Below are 18,441 nucleotides of genomic sequence, written 5' to 3'. Positions count from 1 at the left end.
GGCCAGACGGGGTGAACCGCTGCGCCCGGGGGTGCCGAGAAGCGCTCCCCGGCCCTGGCACTGTCCAACGCCTGTATAAATGAGCCGAAGGGCGGAAGGCAGGGGCGGCCAGGTGACATCCAGGGAGGGCGGCAAAACGACCCCACAGTTCTGAACGTGGGCGCTGCTGTTCACTGGCGACAAGAGAAAGGTCCCGCGTCCAGGCGGGAAAAAGAGAAGGCAAAGCTCCGAGGCAGGAGACGCGGGGCGCGGCGCCTTCGGTGGGTGGGAAAAATCTAAGGGGGCTCCATGACCGGCGCTGGAGCACCCACAAGCGATGTGATGCAGCGGCTAAAAATGCAGCCGCAGTCCTGGGCTGCGTTGAAAGCAACGGGGCTGGGATTTTGGGAAGTCCTCTGCCCTAGTTGGGTCGCACCCGGAGGTGTGGGAACAGTCTGGAGGGGGCCAGAGCCCGGGTGTTTCGATTCTGATGCAAGATGCCAAAGAGCAGGGTTGCTGAACCCTGGCGACTTTGAGATGTCTGGACTTCAACTCCCAGAATTCCCCAGCCAGCCATGGGCTGGGGAATTCTGGGAGTTGAAGTCCAGACATCTTCAAGTTGCCAAGGTTGAGCAACCCTGCAAGAAAGGGTGGGCAAGAGAGTGAAACTGAGGGCAGGACCAGGAGCACTGAGTTCAGACTGAAAGATTCAGAATGAATGACAGAGATGGTGCCCCCCTTTCTGGCAGTTTTCAAGTGAGGGCTGAACCAGGGATGGATTAATGGACTCCTGTATCAGTGAAGGCCAGGACTGAAGGCCATGAGTGGAGAGTAATCGTAATTAAATGTAAATAAAGCGGTATCTTGTTTTTGACCTGGTCACACCCACTGCTTTAGGGAGTGGGACTGCCACAATACCCCTTAAAAGCCAGGTGTGCCCCAGAAAAGGCTGAATGCTCTTGGAGTTAAATCACAAAGCAGTCAAAAAAGTTTATTTTTAAATCAAACCTATTAGTATTTCCACATTCTCATTTTTCAAAAACATAAGTACGTTTTACTCAGAAGAAGCTGAGTAAAGGTAGTCCTCACTTAATGACCACAATTGGGACCAGAATTTTGGTTGCTAAGCAAATCTGATCTGATTTTACAATCTTTTTTGCCATGGTTAAGTGAGTCACCATGAGCATTAAGCGAACCATGTGGTCATTAAGTGAATCACGTGGTTCCACATTGACTTTTCTTGCCGGAAGCCAACCAGAAAGGTAAAAAATGGTGATCATGTGACCACGAGATGCTGCAACGGTCATAAATGCAAATTGGTTGCCAAGCACCCAACTCATGATCATGTGACCGTGGGGACACTGCAACGGTCATAAGTGTGAGGATTGGTCGTAAGTTGTTTTTTTCCCAGCACTGTCGTAAGTCCAAACCGTCACTAAACAAAGGGCTGTTAAGTGAGGACTACCTGTAATCAGAGTTCATATGAAAGGCAGTTCTCCTTTGAAGAACTGACCCATGATCCATGGGTTTCATCTTTGAGGCTGCTTGGACAGAGTTGGACCTTCTCTGGCCTTAGGAGGGACCAGTGTCCCTGCAGCATCCAAGGACGTGGACAAGCTGCCACGTGGTTTGCATGATTTACCAGGGCCTGAGGGACCAAGGGACCACCAGCTCCTCCCAACTGGTTTAGAAGTGGTGTGTCAAGCCACCTTTGACAACCCTGAAATGAGATCTTGTGGCTTTAGGGAATTCTCATCCCACCTGCCTTCCTCAAGCAGGGCTTTAGAGGAGGGAACTTATCCGCTCCAGCCAGTCTCAGAGGAGTTTAATTCTCTTGATCTTAATTCCTTTCTGGCTTCTGAATTGGAGTTGGGAAAGAAACAGGAGTGTGACCCAGTTTGCTCCCGCCTCTCCCTAGAGCGTTTTCCACACCATGAACTTGATACTTCTTTCTGTTCGGCAACTTGGGCCGAGCATTCCAATGCAGGGATTTGTCATGTTCATCGTTGCAATGTTACCGCTGCATCGTAACGTTTTGCATGTCATTTGGCCCAGGGCAACTGGCCTGGAGGTTGCTGTAAGGCAAGGTTTCTCAACCTTGGCAACTTTAAGCTGTGTGGACTTCAACTCCCAGAATTCCCCATACATACCTGTAACCTGCATCTGCAACCAACCTATCTTCCCCTCCCCCCCCCATTTAAATTCTGCATCAGCTCATGAAAATTGTCAAGAGCCTTTTAATAACATTTGTTAGTTGGAAAAGGCTTTTCTCCTGATTCATTGACAATGCCACTGATGAGGCAGTCAGAGGCTGGGATCTGCCCAGATCCTGTTGCCATGTTTGACATCCCCTCCAGTCCCTGGGATCTGCTTTCTGTATGTTAGATATAAAAATAATGAGAAACCCGGACCAGAGATCTCTGAAAAGGAACTTACTTTATTTGAGCGGTTTGCAAAGCGCGGTGGGCACCTCGACCAGGCTACGCAGAGTCTGATCGAAAAGAGAGATGCCACACCCAAAATTACAAATACACACTTCCTTATACCTTTCCCTGTTTCGCCTCCCCCCACCCTTTTCTGGCCTGTTTCCCCATTGGCTGGGTACTCTCAGACGCACAATCTTCCGACCGCCTCATCCCCTGGACCCCTCTATCTTATTTTGCTTACGCTTGTAAAAGCCTCATTTTGAAACATTTTAAACATTCCAAGGTTTTCACACATTGAAGTCTTTATAGGCCAATTTCTCATATGGTGACATTTACTCTATCTCCTTGCTTAGCACATCCTGGAGCCTTCGTACAAGACATCTGAATGCTAAGCTTTTAATTAGGCCCATTTCTTCCCTTTGTTCCTTTTGAAAGCATTCTAAGTTGTTACCTTATTTGTAAGCCTGCCAGTTTCCACCTCATTATCCCAAGGCTTTTACCATTTAAATCTTAGTTCTTATCATTTGGTGAGCTTTCCCTACTATCTCTTTCTGTCTTCGTGTTAGTTTAATTATTTAACATTGTGTTACTTACTAGCTTAAACTTTTTACACATATTGCTTCTTTGCTATTACCTAATATTAGTATTTACACCTTGAAATCTCCCCCAACCATGATCTATATGTTATTGCCTTATATAGCTATATATATAGATCTTCCTTATTTTTTTACAAATTGTATTTTTCCATATCTTACATGTGGCCGTTTTGTCTGGGGCTGCAGGAGAGCCTGGGCGCCTGGCTTCTGCAGAGGCCTCTACCCGAAGACCGCTTCTCAGTTGCTGGTAGGTTCTACCACCCGGAAAGAGGCCTCTGAGGCACTGGAGATCGATTCAAATGGTCAGGAGAGGCGGGTTCTGCCCGCAGCGCTGCCGGCTTGGTTTGCAGGGAGGGAGTGGCACCGTTGGACCTAATCCATGCCAGCTTCAGCAGCATAGATGCCATGGTGACGACTGCTGTGATTCTGTGTGGGCCAGTCAGAACTGTGCGGCTGTCCACTGCCTGCTTCTGGGTGCTGATGGCCACCAGGCCAGCCGGGATCCCTTGGCCCCTCCTGCCATTCCTTGGCAGGGCAAGTTGGGGACGGAGTGTCACGGCTCTGTTTGTTTGTTTTTTAACTGTACCCAATTAGATTGACCCAGACTCAAAAGAGCCACAAAACCCCTGGATCCTAGACAGGGTGTTTTTTTATATCTCCCCATAAGGGTTGGGGAGATGTTTTGTTTTGGAAAAAAGAAAAAAAAACCCAAGATATAAAAGTGAAATGGGAAACTTACAAATCAATATGAGAATTCTTACTATTACAATATTTCCTCCGTACCGTACTCTAGAGCAGTGTTTCCCAACCTTTGCAAATTACCCATGCTGGCTGGGGAATTCTGGGAGTTGAAGTCCACACATCTTCAAGTTGCAAAGCTGCCCTAGAATATAACTAGTAAAGGGTAAAGGTTTCCCTTGACGTAAAGTCCAGCCGTGTCCGACTCTAGGGGGCGGTGCTCATCTCCGTTTCAAAGCCGAAGAGCCGGCGTTTGTCCGAAGACACTTCCGGGTCATGTGGCCAGCATGACGACTCGGAACGCTGTTACCTTCCCGCCAAAGCGGTACCTATTGATCTACTCATATTTGCATGTTTTTGGACTGCTAGGTGAGCAGGAGCTGGGACGAGCAACGGGAGCTCACCCCGTCGTGCGGATTCGAACCGCCGACCTTCCAATCGGCAGCTCAGCGGTTTAACCCGCAGCGCCACCACGTCCCCTAGAATATAACTATTCTATTATTATTACATTTCCTATATTCCTATTCAATCTCTATTGCCTCTATCCTATATTCTATTGCTATTATTTCTATATCACTATGCTAATTACTATTACTATAACAATTACTTTTTACTATTACTATACCACACTATAGTATTTACTATTGTATTTTTTTATATTATTTATTTATTCATTTATTTATTTATCAAATTTTATCACTGCCCATCTCCCTCTCAAGGAGGGACTCTGGGAGGTTTACAATAAAATAAAGTTAAAAACCAAAACAATTATAAATACAATAAATACAATAAAAATAAGAACGTAATGGAATCAAGACGGGCCAGAGTTCTTTATCAGCCCGTGAGTATTGAGTATTGTAGCCTTGTTTTCTTCTTACAAATCCTGTTCTGCCTTCCTTCTCTGTGGGGTTTCTTTGGCTTTTTGTTTTGTTTTGCTTTGTTTTGCTTCTTCTCTGTTAGTGGCCAGCATGTAGAGCCCTCGCACCTTCCCACGCTGGGGTTTGCTTTGCTGTGCCTCTATAGTTCTTCTTCCTCTGGACCATCCACTACTTTGAAGGAAAAACAGCTTCTTTTACTCGGCTGTTTGCCGGTGGCTGCAGGATCTCCTCCCAAACCTGTGTCCAGGTTGCAGCTTTATTGGCATATCAGGTAGGAAGGCAGCGCAGGGGCCTGCAATTTTGCTAAGCAGCCTGCTCTCCCACAGGGAGCCCGCGCATTATGCTCACCTCCCATTCACTCCATGCCTGTAATCTTCCAGCTGGGCTATTTTTGGACCTGAATTTAACACCCTATCCAAAGAGCAGTGGACATATTTTCAAAAGTAGACCGACTGGCAGGGCACATGCTGGGAATGCCCCGCTCCTGCCTCCTGTTATTATTAAACCCTCCTTTTCCAGCCTCTGCCCTCGGAGCGTTTGCAAACCCATCAGTCGATTCCCTAAACTTGGTTTGGAGATGAAGCGCAAGGACAGGCACCTTCACCAGCCTTGCAGAACTGGGGCTGCAGTGTGGGCTGGAGAGTTCGTCCCAGCATCCTCTGTGTGGGCGGGTGGGGTTAGCCCTTTAACCGGGCCATTGGGAAGACCCTCTGCACACTCCTCGGCTGGTTGCTGGAGAAGAAGGGCCTTCCCAGCATTGCTGGGGCAAAGAAGGGCCTTCCTTCTCAGCAGCCCCAGAAGCCCCTTGAACCGTTTCCAGCCCTCTGATCTCTCAGGCTTTTTGTGATTTTTAGCCCCCCCTTCGCAGCTTCTACATGTGTCTTCTTTCAAATCTCCTCTAAGCTTCTATTGAACCCCAGCTGGCTGCTTCTGCTGTCTTTGTTTTTTTTCCTGCCTGGGATTTTTTGCAGTTGTGCTTTTAATTATCTCCTTTTCGAGGAATTCCCACCCCTGTGGGGCCTGACAAGCCAGACCCCCTTCCTTCTGACACCTCTGTGGTTGGCTGCGGTTGGCATTTCAGCTGCTCGCTTCATTTCCCCAAAGACAGCCAACCCCCCCTTGACTTCGCCCACTTTTTTAAGAACAGAGTTGTCAGGAATTTCCTGGAAGAGGAAATTGACACAACTTCATGACTTTTTCAAAGATCTGCATTTCCTTTTGGAAGCCTCATCATCTCCTCTTTGTTGACAGCAGAGCCAAACAAGGCTATTCCTTTTCTGTGTTCCTTCATGGATTTCAACCCAGATCTCTCAAAAGCGCCGCAAAGGTCATAAAAATAACAGCTAAAGCCTCAATAATCATTTGTTAAAAACATGGCAGACTAAAAGTAACTAGGCATGGACCACAACGGATCAGCATTTCGAATCCTCCCCTTGGCCAGCACGGACGGAGCACATCCTTTGGCTGGAGGCGCTCCGGAGACAGAATGTGCCACATCTCTGCTGCTTATCCATCTTGGGGATCCAACTGATAGGCTGGAAGACGAAACCTCAGATGTTGATCTTGAAGTTGGGGAAACTTGCACTGGCCCAGACAGACTTTCAGATAGTGTCACTCTCAACCATTTAGGGCTGGAGGACTAATGCCATGGGTGCGACATGATATAAACACTGATCGTGGTTTCCAGTCCATTCACTACTGAGGCAAGGGTGGCATTCACCGGATGAGGCCAGAGAAAGAGGCATGTTTGCGCAATTCTGGGTTAAGGGTTTTCTGAAATGGCGTCAGTGGAGATCTTTATCTTTCCTCCATGCAGTGTTCAGAAAAGGAAGAAAGTTGATGGGGCTTTTACTGGTTAGATGCCAGTTTCTTGGTATTTTTCAGTTTCCATCCCAGACCAATTCCATTCCCACTCCACTGCTCCTTTGAGGTTATTTTTCCTCTGGTTGGTGATTGACACACTCTCAGATCCGGGCAACGCCACTTGGCAGCGACTCAGAACAGACACCGCTGAGGAAGGATAGGGATTGGCAAAGGGTACAACAAATGCCATGCCAATGTTGTTTTATGCCAACACGAGGGGAAAATGGCACTTTAATTCAACGCTAGGAAAGGCCTTTTGCCAAAGACTCTTTAAAAGGAGGCTTTGACATTCAATTTTGACCCCATTGCCAAACATAACTCTGAGCAAATCACTCAGGAGAATTTTTGGTTACCCCACACAAGTGAGTCTGCTTCTGTGTGTTGTCATCCCATTTTTATTGTTGTTACGTCGGAAAGGTATCTTTAGATACTAGCAGATGGACAATCAATGCAATTTCCTGTACCGCTCAGCCTGCTCAGAACGGAAAGGCCGATGGCAGCTTCATTTCCCTCAGCTGAAGTAAATATATATGACGAAAAGGTTGAAATATATGTATTTTCTAAACATATGAATGTTTTAAGTTTGTTTTCAATCATTACATTTTGTTCTATTTCAAATAAAATTATTGAAGGAGGCAGATTTGAAGGCGACCATGGGTTGTGTTGCTGGAGAAGACTCTTGAGAGTCTCTTGGACTGCGAGGAGGTGAAATCAGTTGATCCTACAGGAAATCAACCCTGACTGCTCACTGGAAGGACAGACACCGAAGCCGAAGCTCAAATACTTTGGCCACCTAATTCGAAAAAAGGACTCACTGGAAAAGACCCTGATGCTGAGAAACCTGAGACTGGAGGCAAAAGGAGAAGGGGACGGCAGAGGATGTGATGGTTAGATAGCATCACCCATGCAATGAACATGAATTTGAGTAAACTCCGGAGACAGTGGAGGACAGGAAGGCCGGGCGTGCTGTGGTCCATGGGGTCACGAAGGGTTGGACATGACTTAATGACTGAACAATGGGTTGTGTAGGTTTAGCAATCAGCAAGGGGGTTGAAAAGGAATGGAGGACTTGAAAAACAAGTTGCATCAATCTTGCATCTGCCTCTGACAATTTGAACTGGGCTTTTTTGTTTAAGGGTTTGGAAGATACGAATTTTGGAGATTAAAATGGGTAAGATCAATTTGTACTTCACCAAAAGCACAAATTGTTAATGGAGATCTAACAAAATCCTGTGAGATACAAAAAGGAACAAGACAGGGATGTCCACTGTCTCCTCTCTTGCTTATTTTCGTTCTTGAAATACTGAATAGAGATGTAAGACAAGATTAAAAAAGAGACTTCTGAGTTAAGGTTGCAGATGACTTGGTGTTGCTTTTGGAAGATCCTTTAAAGGGAATTGAAATATTAATGGGCAAATTAAAAGAATTTGGTGTATTAGCAGGTTTCAAGGTCAATAAACAGAAGACAAGATGTAAACAAAATATATGAAACTAGAAGATCAAACAGAATTGATGAATAAAACAGATTTTAAGATTGAGAAGAAAGTAAAATAATTGGGTACTTTATGACAAACATGACTTGTATGTTATTTCAAAATAACTATGTTAAGACATGTTGAGATGGGAGAAACCACAACTGCCATTACTAGGGAGAATTTCTGTGATAAAAATGAATGCTTTGCCTAGAATGGTGCTTTTGTTTCCGACAATGCCGGTTTTGACAACTGATGCACCATTTAAACAGTGGCCGAAGAATATATCTAAATTGCAGGGGAAAAACCAGGAGTTAAATATAAGGTGCAAAGGAAAGAGGATTGGGTCTACCTGACTTGAAATTGTATTTTGCAGCTTGCTGCTTGGTCTGGATGAAAGAGTGGGTGCTGCTGAGAAATAGGAGGCTCTTGGAGTTAGAAGGAGACGGCCTGAGATTTGGGTGGCATGGATACTTGTGGCATGATAAAGTCAAGGTTAGTCTGGATTTTAAAAATCATTATGTTAGACATGCCATACGGAGAATATGGAATAGATACAAATCCAGGTTGTGCCCAAAAACACTTTTGTGGCCCTCAGCACAAGAAGATGAGAAATAACAGGCAAACACAAATGGCTAATGTATTGTGAGATATTAGAATTTTGTCAAGGGGGATGTAAAATAAAATCAAGAAATGAATTGATGGCAGAGGGATATAGTTGTCGATGGTTCTCTTATTTACAATTATCAGAACGATTTAAGGTAGACAAAAGGATTTATGGTTTTGAACATGGTAGGACTGAGTTTGAAATAGAATTGTGTACAAATGATGAACATGTAATTGCTAAAATGTAAAAACTTTTATTGAAATTTGAAACAGAAAAGAACAAGTTAAAGAATGTATAATAAAGTGGGCTAAAAATATTGGTTATAATATACAGATGGAACAATGGGAAAAATGTGGCTAAAAGGATTGAAATTTACATTGTGTTATAACATTAAAAAGAATTTTTTATAAAATGATGTTCCATTGGTATATGTCACCAGAGAATGTATAAAAGCATTTCAAATGTATGTGGGAAATGTGAACAAGAAGATGGGACATTTTATCATGTTTGGTGGACGTGTAAAAAAGCTAGAAAATTCTGGATTCAAATACATACACAGATTCAGAGGATTTTAAAGATTAACATACAATTCAAACCAGAGTTTTCTCTTTTGGGATTGATGAACAGTTGGAAAAAAGTTATGGAACTTTGTTTTAGTACATAACTGCAGTGAGATTATTGTCTGTGCAAAGATGGAAAGATTTGGCACTGCCCACAATGGAGGAACAGGTGGGGAAGATGATGGAACTTGCTGAGATGGCTAACTTTTTGCATAAAACAGAAAAAAATGAACTTACAGTTTTGATGATTAGATAGAATAAATTATAGAAAGAAGAGAGCTGTATGTATGATGTAACCACAGAGTAAGATGTAAATTTATAATTGTACTTATAACTGCTGTAAAGAAAATCAGAAGCTACTTCTTTGCCTTTTTTTTCTTTTTCTATTTTTTCTTTTTTTTCCTTTCCTTAGCCTTTTCTTTGATTTCTTTCTTCTTTTTCTCTTTCCCTCACTTTGCATTAGTTTTGATCTTCTTTTAAAAAAATCTTTAACAAAATTATACAAAAAGAAAAGAAAGGAAAGGAAAGAAAAAAGGAGCGGAGGACTGAAAGACAAACTATTATCTGTATCATTTGCATTATAAGACATAGATTATATAGATTAAGTTCTGGGAATTGAAGTCCTCACGTCTTAAAGTTGCTGAGGTTGAGAAACACGGCCTAGATCACGATCATGGCAAAAATTGTGCTGGAGAAGAAGGAAAATGCTACTTTAAAGCTGCAGAGGCCCAAGACCACGTTTTGGGGGATGTGACCAGGAGCCCAAGCACAACGCTTTTCGGTGGGGAGCGCTGACGGTGTTCAAGCAGGATTTAAAAGCCAACTATTCCGGGTATGTTTTATTTCCGACTCTTTCTCGCATGCCCTTCGGGTATTTTCTTTTCTGCTTCTCCTCGGAAAAAACTTAACAGCCCAGATGTCCTCTATTCTGGTTTGCAAACGCCCCCAGCCCTGTCCGGCGTTTCCCAGCCGCGGCGATTTTCAGGTGGTGCACTTCAACTCCCAGAATGCCACTGCCGGCGTAGCCATCGATGAGAATCCTGGGAAGTGAAGTCCACGCGCCTGGAGCGACCGCGCGACTCTCCGCAGGCTCGGGGGCTCCGCGCGCGCCCCGGCCCCGCCCCCCGTGACGCACTCCCGGCGGAGCGCCGCGCGCAGCCCGAGCGACCCGCGGCCTCCCCCGTAAGGGCCGCGCCGCCTCCCTCCTCCCGCGGGGCTGCCCCGGCCCGGCGCCTCCGGGAAGGCGCCCCTTTTCCGCGCAGGGACGGAGCGGGGCCCCCGGAGCAGCAGCAGCAGCAGCAGCGGCGCCGGCGGGGCGGAAAGCCCGTGGGCGCGGCAGGCCGCAACTAGGGCCTGCGGACATGGACTCCGCGCCCCTTCTGGCGCCCCCCCGCCCGGGGCACATGCCCCGCTCGCCCCCGCCGCTGCAGCCCTGCGCGCCCCCGCCAAGTCGGGGGCGCGTGGCCGGGGAGGGCGCGGGGTGCCGGGGCACTGGCTCCTCCCTCCCCTTGCAGGGAGACTGGGTGGCGGGGGGCCGGGGAGGTCCCTGCGGCCCCCGGTGGAGGACGGGCCCCTTCTCCCGGGTGAAGGGCGCGCTCTGCTTTGGTGCCGCAGGACAAGCCCTTCGCACCGACGACCCGGGCAAGACTGCACGCCCCCCCCGATGGCTTCCAAAAAGGCGCTGGTGATCCTGGCCCGGGGCGCGGAGGAAATGGAGACGGTCATCCCGACGGACCTCATGCGGAGGGCGGGAGTGAGTATGCCGGCCCCCAGGGCGGCCTCCTCTCCCCCCCCGCCCAGCCCAGCCCAGCCCAGCCCCGGAGACCCCAGATGCCCTCCAGGAGGCCCCATCCCAAAGCTGCTCATGCCGCAAGGGGCGTGTGAAGGGGCTTGCTGGAAGTCCCTCCTTCGCAGTCTCACTGGCGGGCAAAGGTTAGGCCAGAACTCTCTCTACCCACATGCTGTTGTTGAATATCAGTCAATCAAGGGTACCATCTAACATAGAAAAATAAAACAAAACCTTAACCTGTGATAACAGTCTAGCAGCCTTAATTAGTTTGTCCCCTCGTATATTGGAAACGAAACACAGAAGTCCGAGAGGAGAGCAGAATGGATCTCGCAGATGTCTGGCCCAAGAGTTGGGGACGGGGCCGAGCTGGCCTCTGCTAAAGAGCAGCTGGCGGGTGGCTGGAGGAGAGACTCCTGCCGAGCCCCAGAGAGGATCCGAGTGGAGCGCGGAGGCTTCCCGGTGGCTTTCGAGGCCACCCTCGAAAGGTCTAGAGGTTGAGGCTGCTTCATTCCGAATATCTGCACTCACCAAAGCATACCGTTTTCTCGTCAGATTTCTGTGACGATAGCAGGCCTGACTGGAAACGAACCTGTGCAGTGTAGCCGTGATGTGGTGATCTGTCCCGATAAGAGCTTGGAAGAGGCCCGGAAAAAGGTCTGTCCCACTTTTGTTAAGCACCCTTAGGCAGCAGCTTGAATCACCCAGAAGCAAACCGGCAACCAGTGCAGTGCGCGAAGCAGAGGGGTTACATGGGAACACCAAGGCAGGCCCCTCACGCCGCCACAATCTGGACCTGTTGAAGCTTCCAGGTGGTCTTCAAGGGCAGCTCCATGTAAAGCATGTTGCAGTAGTCAAGCCTGGGGCATGAGCGACTGTCTGAAGGGCCCCCTGATCTAGGGCAGGGCGCAGCTGGCTCACCAGATGGAGTTGTGCCAAGGCCCCTCTGGCTACAGCTGACACTTGCTCTTCAAGCAGGAACTGCAAGTTCAGGAAGACCCCCAGACTGTGCACCAACCTTGAAGGGGGAACCACACCCTTATCTGAGTTCAAAGATGGAGTATCCCCCAATCTGGGCAGTCCAAACACCCACGGCCGCTCGGTCTTGGAAGGGTTGAGTCAGAGACGGTTCTCCCCCGTCCAAGCCCACGCAGCCTCCAGCCCTGGGAGGGGACCTCAGTAGCCTCCCTTGGCTGGCCGGGGTCAAAAGATAGAGTTGGCTGTCATCAGCATCCTGATGGTACTGAACCCCGAACCGACAGATGGCCTCACCCAGCAGTTTCATGTAGAAGTTGAAAGGTTGCGGGGGGGGAGTAGAACCCAGCAGCACCCCACGCAGGAGGGGAGTGGTCCCCCCCCAACCAACACCAGCCACTTTCTTAACAATCTTCCCCAACAAAGGAGGGTTGAGACTGGTCAGTAGTTGTCAAAAACTGTTGGGTCCAAGGACGGCCTCTTGCGGAGGGGGTGCACCATCCCCTCCATCAAAGAAGCCAACTGTGGGTCACCTCTTTGGCCACTTTTGCGATCCAGGAGGGGCCCGGATCCAGTCAACAGGTGGCCAGGCTGACATCACAGACAAACCTGTCTGCTTCCTCAGGAGTCATGGGTCAAACATATCCCATGGCATCGATTCAACAAAGGGGTTGCTTTCGGTGGGCAAGTTTTATGGCCTTTCAACCTCACTGCCCCCCAGCCCACCCCTGGAGTTGCTTAGTTTAGGCACCAGCAAGAAAGGGTTACATATTAATGAAGATTAAGTGTCTGGCCAGTATTGGCCACCTGCCAAGACGAAAGAGGAAAATAATTATCTAATTGGGGTTTGTTATCTCGCAATGTGCAAGAATAAATAGGAAGAGCTAGTTTGTCTACGCAGCCTCTCTTCAGGGGTTAATTGAAAATGCAGACCAAGCACAGGACAAAGTCCTGGGTTTCAAGATCGGGAAACGTGGCACACATCGCGTATGAGCAGGCAAAAGGTGTTGGCCAAGCTTTGGTGCCTGACTGGCTCTGGTTCAGCTCCCTGGATGGGGCACCCTGCGAAGCCCTGGATGTGGGGCTGCCCTCGGGCCACCTGGGAGCATCGGCTGGTGTCGGACACAGCAGCCAGATAGTTACGGATACGCCAAGGGGTGCCCACGTAGGTTGCACCACTGCACAGGAGCGGAGTTGACTGCCAGTTGATTTCTGGGTGAAATTCAAGGGGCTGCTTGTTATTTTTGAAGCCTCACGTGGCTCAGGGCCTGGACATCTCTGTGGCTGCCTTCTCTGGGCTGAAGCTGCTCATCCAGTGGGTGCCGTTTTCAGGGACCCTGGGCCTTCTCAGTGACATTCTTTGGAATAGCCCCCCCCCCCCCGATATCTGTTTCGCATTAGAACAGCTGTAAAAATCTGGTTCCTCAGAAAAGTCCTGGGGGGCAGTTAAAGCTGGGCTACCCTCAAATGGTCGCGTATCAGCCAAGTATGTGATGTTGCTATTTTTAGCCCCCTGTCTTGTAACCTACTCAGAGGCCCCGGAAATGGCGTGGCTTAAAAACCGAAGAAGCCAACAGACGAATGGTTGTAGAAAACAATAGCCGCTAACCTTTGCTGATCTGTCTGGGGTGTGCAGCAGGAGAATGTTGGAGCAGGAATTGTGTCTTAAGACAGGCTTTGGTTTTAACCAGGAGCCATTTTGGCCCCTCGATTACAGAGATACGCAGATCCAGGCTTATCATAGACCAGATATGAGAGGAACCAAGAGATATAGATGTACAAAATGGAGATGAAAGTTTTCTATTACTTTTGAGATTTGGTCTGCCTTGGTGGGAAGTGCTGTCCATTCCTCGAAGCAAAAGAAGGTTTGTGGTTTTGCTTTGCTTCACACTGAGCTTCCAGCTAGGCGCACCAAAACAGTTTGCCTTCCTGCCATAGAATTGTAGCACACAAAGGTCAGCAGTGACTTGGGAGATCAACTCCCTGCCCAGAGTAGGAACCCGCTTCTGCAGCATCCCTGGTAAAAAGCCCCCCGGCTTCCCTCAGCAAAGGGGGGTCCGCATCTTCCAAGGCACCATCTGCAGCTCTTGCTCCAGAAAACTCCTTCTGATGTCCAGTCAAAGTCTCCTTCCTTGTGATTTAAAGCCACTGTTTCTTGACCTTCTTCTGACCCAGTTCTGCCTGTCTTCTCTGTGTCAGCGCCTCAGATGCCCCACGGTTGTCTCTTCTCCAAGCCAAGCATAGCCAGTGTCCCCATCTGAGTTTCTCCTCCAGGCCCCTTACCATCTTGGTCACTCTCCAGTCTGTCAGCATCCTTCCTAAAATGAGACACCCAGAATGGGACACAATATTCCAGCTGCAGCCCTACCAACGCGGAACAGAGGAATGGTGACTTTTCTTGATCTTGACCTGACTGCTGATGCAACCTAGGATTAGATGTTGGGTTTTTTGCAGCTGTTTTCATTTGGGTTCCACAAAGACTCCAGATCCCTTTTGTATGCATGGTCTGCCTCCCCTCCTAGAATCGTGCCATTGATCTTTCCTACCCAAATGTAGGAAAAATCCATTTTTCATGTTTCATTTGTCCCTCCTGAAATCCACCTTGCAGCTGTTAGCCCAGTGTTTCAGCTTGACAAGACCCTCCTGAACCTTGATAGTGGCCTCTGAGTTGTTGCTGTCTCTCCTATCTTGGTGTCATCCACAGATGTGATAACAGTATTTTATAAATGTGTTGAACAGCTTTGTCACTTCCTTGCAGCCTGATGCAGAGTCTCTGATAGATGCTTTTGGGGTATGATTGTTCAGCCAGCTCTGAGATTTTGTTGAAAGCTTTGTTATCTTGTGTGTTTGATTGTCCGGTGACCCCTTTTTCCCTTGTTTTTAGGGGCCCTACGATGTGGTGGTCTTGCCAGGGGGTAATCAGGGCGCTCAGAACTTGTCAGAGGTAAAATGACGCAGCAGAACTGGTGGTGCTGCTGCTTCCCTTCCGGTGTGAATGTGCTTGTCCTTCTGAATGGGATGGGGGCGTGGCCCTTTGGGAAGTTTGAGGTGGCCATGCCAGCCAGCACCTTTTGTAGCTAGGGAGAGCTGCGAGTCCTGTGACGAGGGCTAAATGGCGGCTCAGTTCCCACTGGTAGGAGCAGCCTCAGGTTGTGGGGAGGGAGGGAAGGTCCTGCTTGGAGCTTCTGAGAAACGTCCGAGCCTTGTGGGAGGGGGCTCTGCAAATCTATAGAGTTTCCAGGGTCATTCCTGCCATGAGAAGTCTTGTGGGTAGCATCCTGGTGCCCATGATACTTTAACTGAGAAGTACAGGCAGTCCTCATTTAGTGGCTGCCTTGTTTAGCAACTGTTGACAGTTTCATCACAACGGTGATGAAAATGTAGCTTTACAACCAGTCTTTGCATTTACAACCTTTGCAGGTCTGCAAAGCAAAGGAAAGCCGAAGTAAGCACAGTCATGGTTTCACTTAGCGACCACTTTGCTTAACAACTGGGTTGCGGGTCCCAATTGTGGTCACTAAACAAGGACTATCTGTAGCAATTCCCACCCTCACACCCATAATTTTGAACATCTCAGTTTCTCCCCTCCTCCCCCTTCCTTCCTTCCTTCCTTCCTCTAATGTATTGCAGCTCTCAAAGAGTTTTATTTATTTAAATGCTTTACATAAATTCTTCTTGGGCCTAAAGATTTGAGGTGGGATGGGGGATAATGTATTCACCTAACCCTCTTACTTTTCTAGGTATGCCTTCTGGTAATACTTATTTTCAGAATGAATTGTGCTGAAAATGACCACCCTCTTTTTTTTTGATCCTCTCCCCGTCCCTGCAGTCCCCTCTTGTGAAAGAGATCTTGAAGGATCAGGACAGCCAGAGGGGCCTCATCGCCGCCATCTGTGCAGGTAGGCCTCCCAGCCCCACCTTCGGGGACGGCGTCTCATCCGTGAGGCTGCGTTCCGGGCAGCCCAGCCAACCAGGCCTGAGACCCCATTGGGGAACTCAGATTTGGGGGGTGTCGCTTATGCTGGGGGGCTGCCACGACAGGCCTGGCTGTGCAGGTTAGCCATAAAATTCTGGGAATTCAAAAGCTGTCTCGGGCTCCCCTTCTGGGTGAAGAGAACCTGCACAGAGATTTTCCTGCTGCTGACAAGAGCCCTTGTCCTGCCTGCTCTGGTGGCAGTCCCTGGGCAGCCCTTTGAAGGGCCCGTCCCAGAGAGGGAGCAGAGCAGCATTAATGTTTTGGTTCTGTGCAGAGCCACTGCAGCTTTTCGCCCTCGTTTATTCCACCAGCCTTGCTCCCTCTTGCCATGGGGGGTATTAGTGGCGGGGCCCTTGGGAGCGACAGGGAGGCATCCATCCATGGGCTGGACTGTGGATTCGGGAGGTCTGTCGGTCAGCCATGTGGAGAAGAAAGTTGAAGTGTTTTTCCTGCAGCCCCGAGGGGAGAATTACTTTCCCTGCAGGTTGCAGAAGTTGAACTGCTTGATTGTATTTAGAAAACCAAGAAATGTGTAATCTTTAAAAAAAAAAGCCAAGAAACTCATACCACAGATGATCCTGATTTGGGGGGAGGGGAGGAGGAGGAGTCGAAAAAAGAGAAGGAAAAAATAATGCTGATCTTCCACGTTATCCAAGGATCAACGAGGGAGCGTCTCCCTGTGGTGGTCTTTTTCTAGGTGAAACCCTTCTCTGTCCCTCGTAGCCCCTTATTGTCAAGGTTATCCTCATCTGAACACCCTGCAGTTTGTCAGTGTCCTTTTTAAAATATGGTGCCCAGAATGGGCCACAGTATTTTGGGTGCAGCCGGGTCAGTGCCCCCCCCCCAGCTGAGTCTTCAGCAGCTGCGCAGGGAGGGTGATCTGTGGACACCAAGGATGGGCAGCGAAATGCCCTCCAGAGGTTTTGAGGCATCCATTCCTGTCTGCCCCAACCCGAATGGCCAGTGGCAAAGTGTTGTGAAGGTGGGGCCCCCGAATGTCAAGATGGTGGTATTAACTTGGTTGTGGCTCTTGGTGCACAAAGGACTGAGTTCCTGAGATGCTAGGAGGATGCTTGTGGTGCGCCATCTTGGTCTTCTAATTAAAAGTCCTCTCTGTCTGTGCAGGTGTCTGCACACCTTTCCAAGTGTTTGCAAATCTGCCTTTAAAAACTGTTACTGGGACTGCTGCTCCTATGAGGAAGGCATCTTTCTCCCACCTTCACTCTGTTTGTTTGGAATTTACCAACCTCATCGTATAACGCAAAGCTTTTAACTGCAAATGTTCCACCCAGCTGGCACCTCCATACTGTCGCGTGCAATGATGGAGTGAGTAAAACCCCGCTTTTCCTCTGTTGGCCTTCAGGTCCCACGGCTCTGCTGGCGCATGAAATCGGCTTTGGAAGCAGAGTGACCACACACCCCTTGGCGAAAGACAAGATGATGGTCGGGGGTCAGTAGCCACAAGCGTTGTCATGGGGAGCAGCAGGAGAGGCGGGGAGGAATGGGGGCGGTGCGGGTCGCAGGGGGCAGCCCACCAGGCCGTGCACAATGTCCCTTATTTGCCAGAACATCAGCACACCATCACAACCCTGCTGTGTCCTCCTTCCTCTGAGACAGGGGACCCGAAATAGTGTAATTCCTCCTGGGGGAGCTGCCCCCGCCTGCAGCATTTCCAGTTCTGCCAAGTCTGTTTTGAACTCCAGCAGTAAGAACTGGGCACGTGATTCCAGGCCCAGCTGTGGAATAGATTTTCACAGAAGTGTAATTTTATGGGCATGTTACCTTTAGTTCTTCTCCTTGGGATATCTAACGTAGAATGGGTCTATTTCATAGCATAAAACTATCATCATCATCATCATCATCATCAATTATATTTTTATCTTTTATATATTTTGGTCAAGTGAAGGCGGCTTAATGCTTAATATTCCTGCCTCCTCTTTTTAACAACAACCCTGTGAGGTGGGTTAGGCTGAGCGAGAGGGACTGGCCCAAGGTCACCCAGCCAGCATGCCTGCCTAGAACTCACCCCTCCTGGTTTCTAGCCCAGCACCTTCACCGTAGAGCAGTTTGAAGCCCCCGACTTGAATCGGGAGGCCTTCTGGAACTTGACACATCAGCTGTTCTGCTCCTCAGAGGAGAGGGTGCCATTTTATTTGCTGGAGTGGCTGATGCCTTTCTCTGGTCTCCCCCTTAAGGTCACTACAAATACTCTGAGAATCGGGTGGAAAAAGATGGACACATCATCACCAGTCGAGGACCTGGCACCAGTTTTGAGTTTGGGCTCGCAATTGTGGAGACGCTGCTGGGGAAGGAAGAGGCCACCAAGACGAAGGCCCCCCTTGTCCTGAAGGAGTAGGACACGCATTGCCCAGAGAGCTTCGTCGCCTGTTTCGCTTCCTTGCAGGAAGGTGGCCGTTGGCGATGCTCAGAAGTTGGTTCGTGTTCACGACCAGAAGCTTTTTCCTTAGAGGCCCTTAAGCATATGCAGATCCTCCACCTGAAGAATCCAAGAATGAATAAAACACGGTTGCTAATGTCCCCCTACAACTTAACTCAGCCAATAAAGAGGAGATGTGTTGAACTGA

General features: G+C 48.7%; 1 protein-coding gene across 2 annotated transcripts; it reads left to right on the top strand.

Annotated features, from left to right (window-relative positions):
* The first annotated feature begins 10,736 nt into the window (after positions 1 to 10,736).
* PARK7 (Parkinsonism associated deglycase) lies at positions 10,737 to 18,441 on the top strand. Of its 2 annotated transcripts, XM_063317727.1 has the most exons (6): positions 10,737 to 10,872; positions 11,461 to 11,562; positions 14,765 to 14,824; positions 15,710 to 15,779; positions 17,220 to 17,306; positions 18,052 to 18,441. In XM_063317727.1, exons 1-6 carry the CDS (start codon positions 10,783 to 10,785, stop codon positions 18,210 to 18,212), a joined length of 570 nt encoding a protein of 189 aa, XP_063173797.1. In that variant the 5' UTR covers positions 10,737 to 10,782; the 3' UTR covers positions 18,213 to 18,441. The 2 variants fall into 2 exon arrangements, with proteins under 2 accessions (XP_063173797.1, XP_063173798.1); XM_063317728.1 differs by lacking the exon at positions 11,461 to 11,562 and having other exon boundaries at positions 10,739 to 10,872.

Source organism: Candoia aspera, chromosome 18 (genome assembly GCF_035149785.1).
Source record: "Candoia aspera isolate rCanAsp1 chromosome 18, rCanAsp1.hap2, whole genome shotgun sequence".
Lineage (NCBI taxonomy): Eukaryota > Metazoa > Chordata > Lepidosauria > Squamata > Boidae > Candoia > Candoia aspera.
This window is presented reverse-complemented; position numbering and strand designations above follow the sequence as displayed.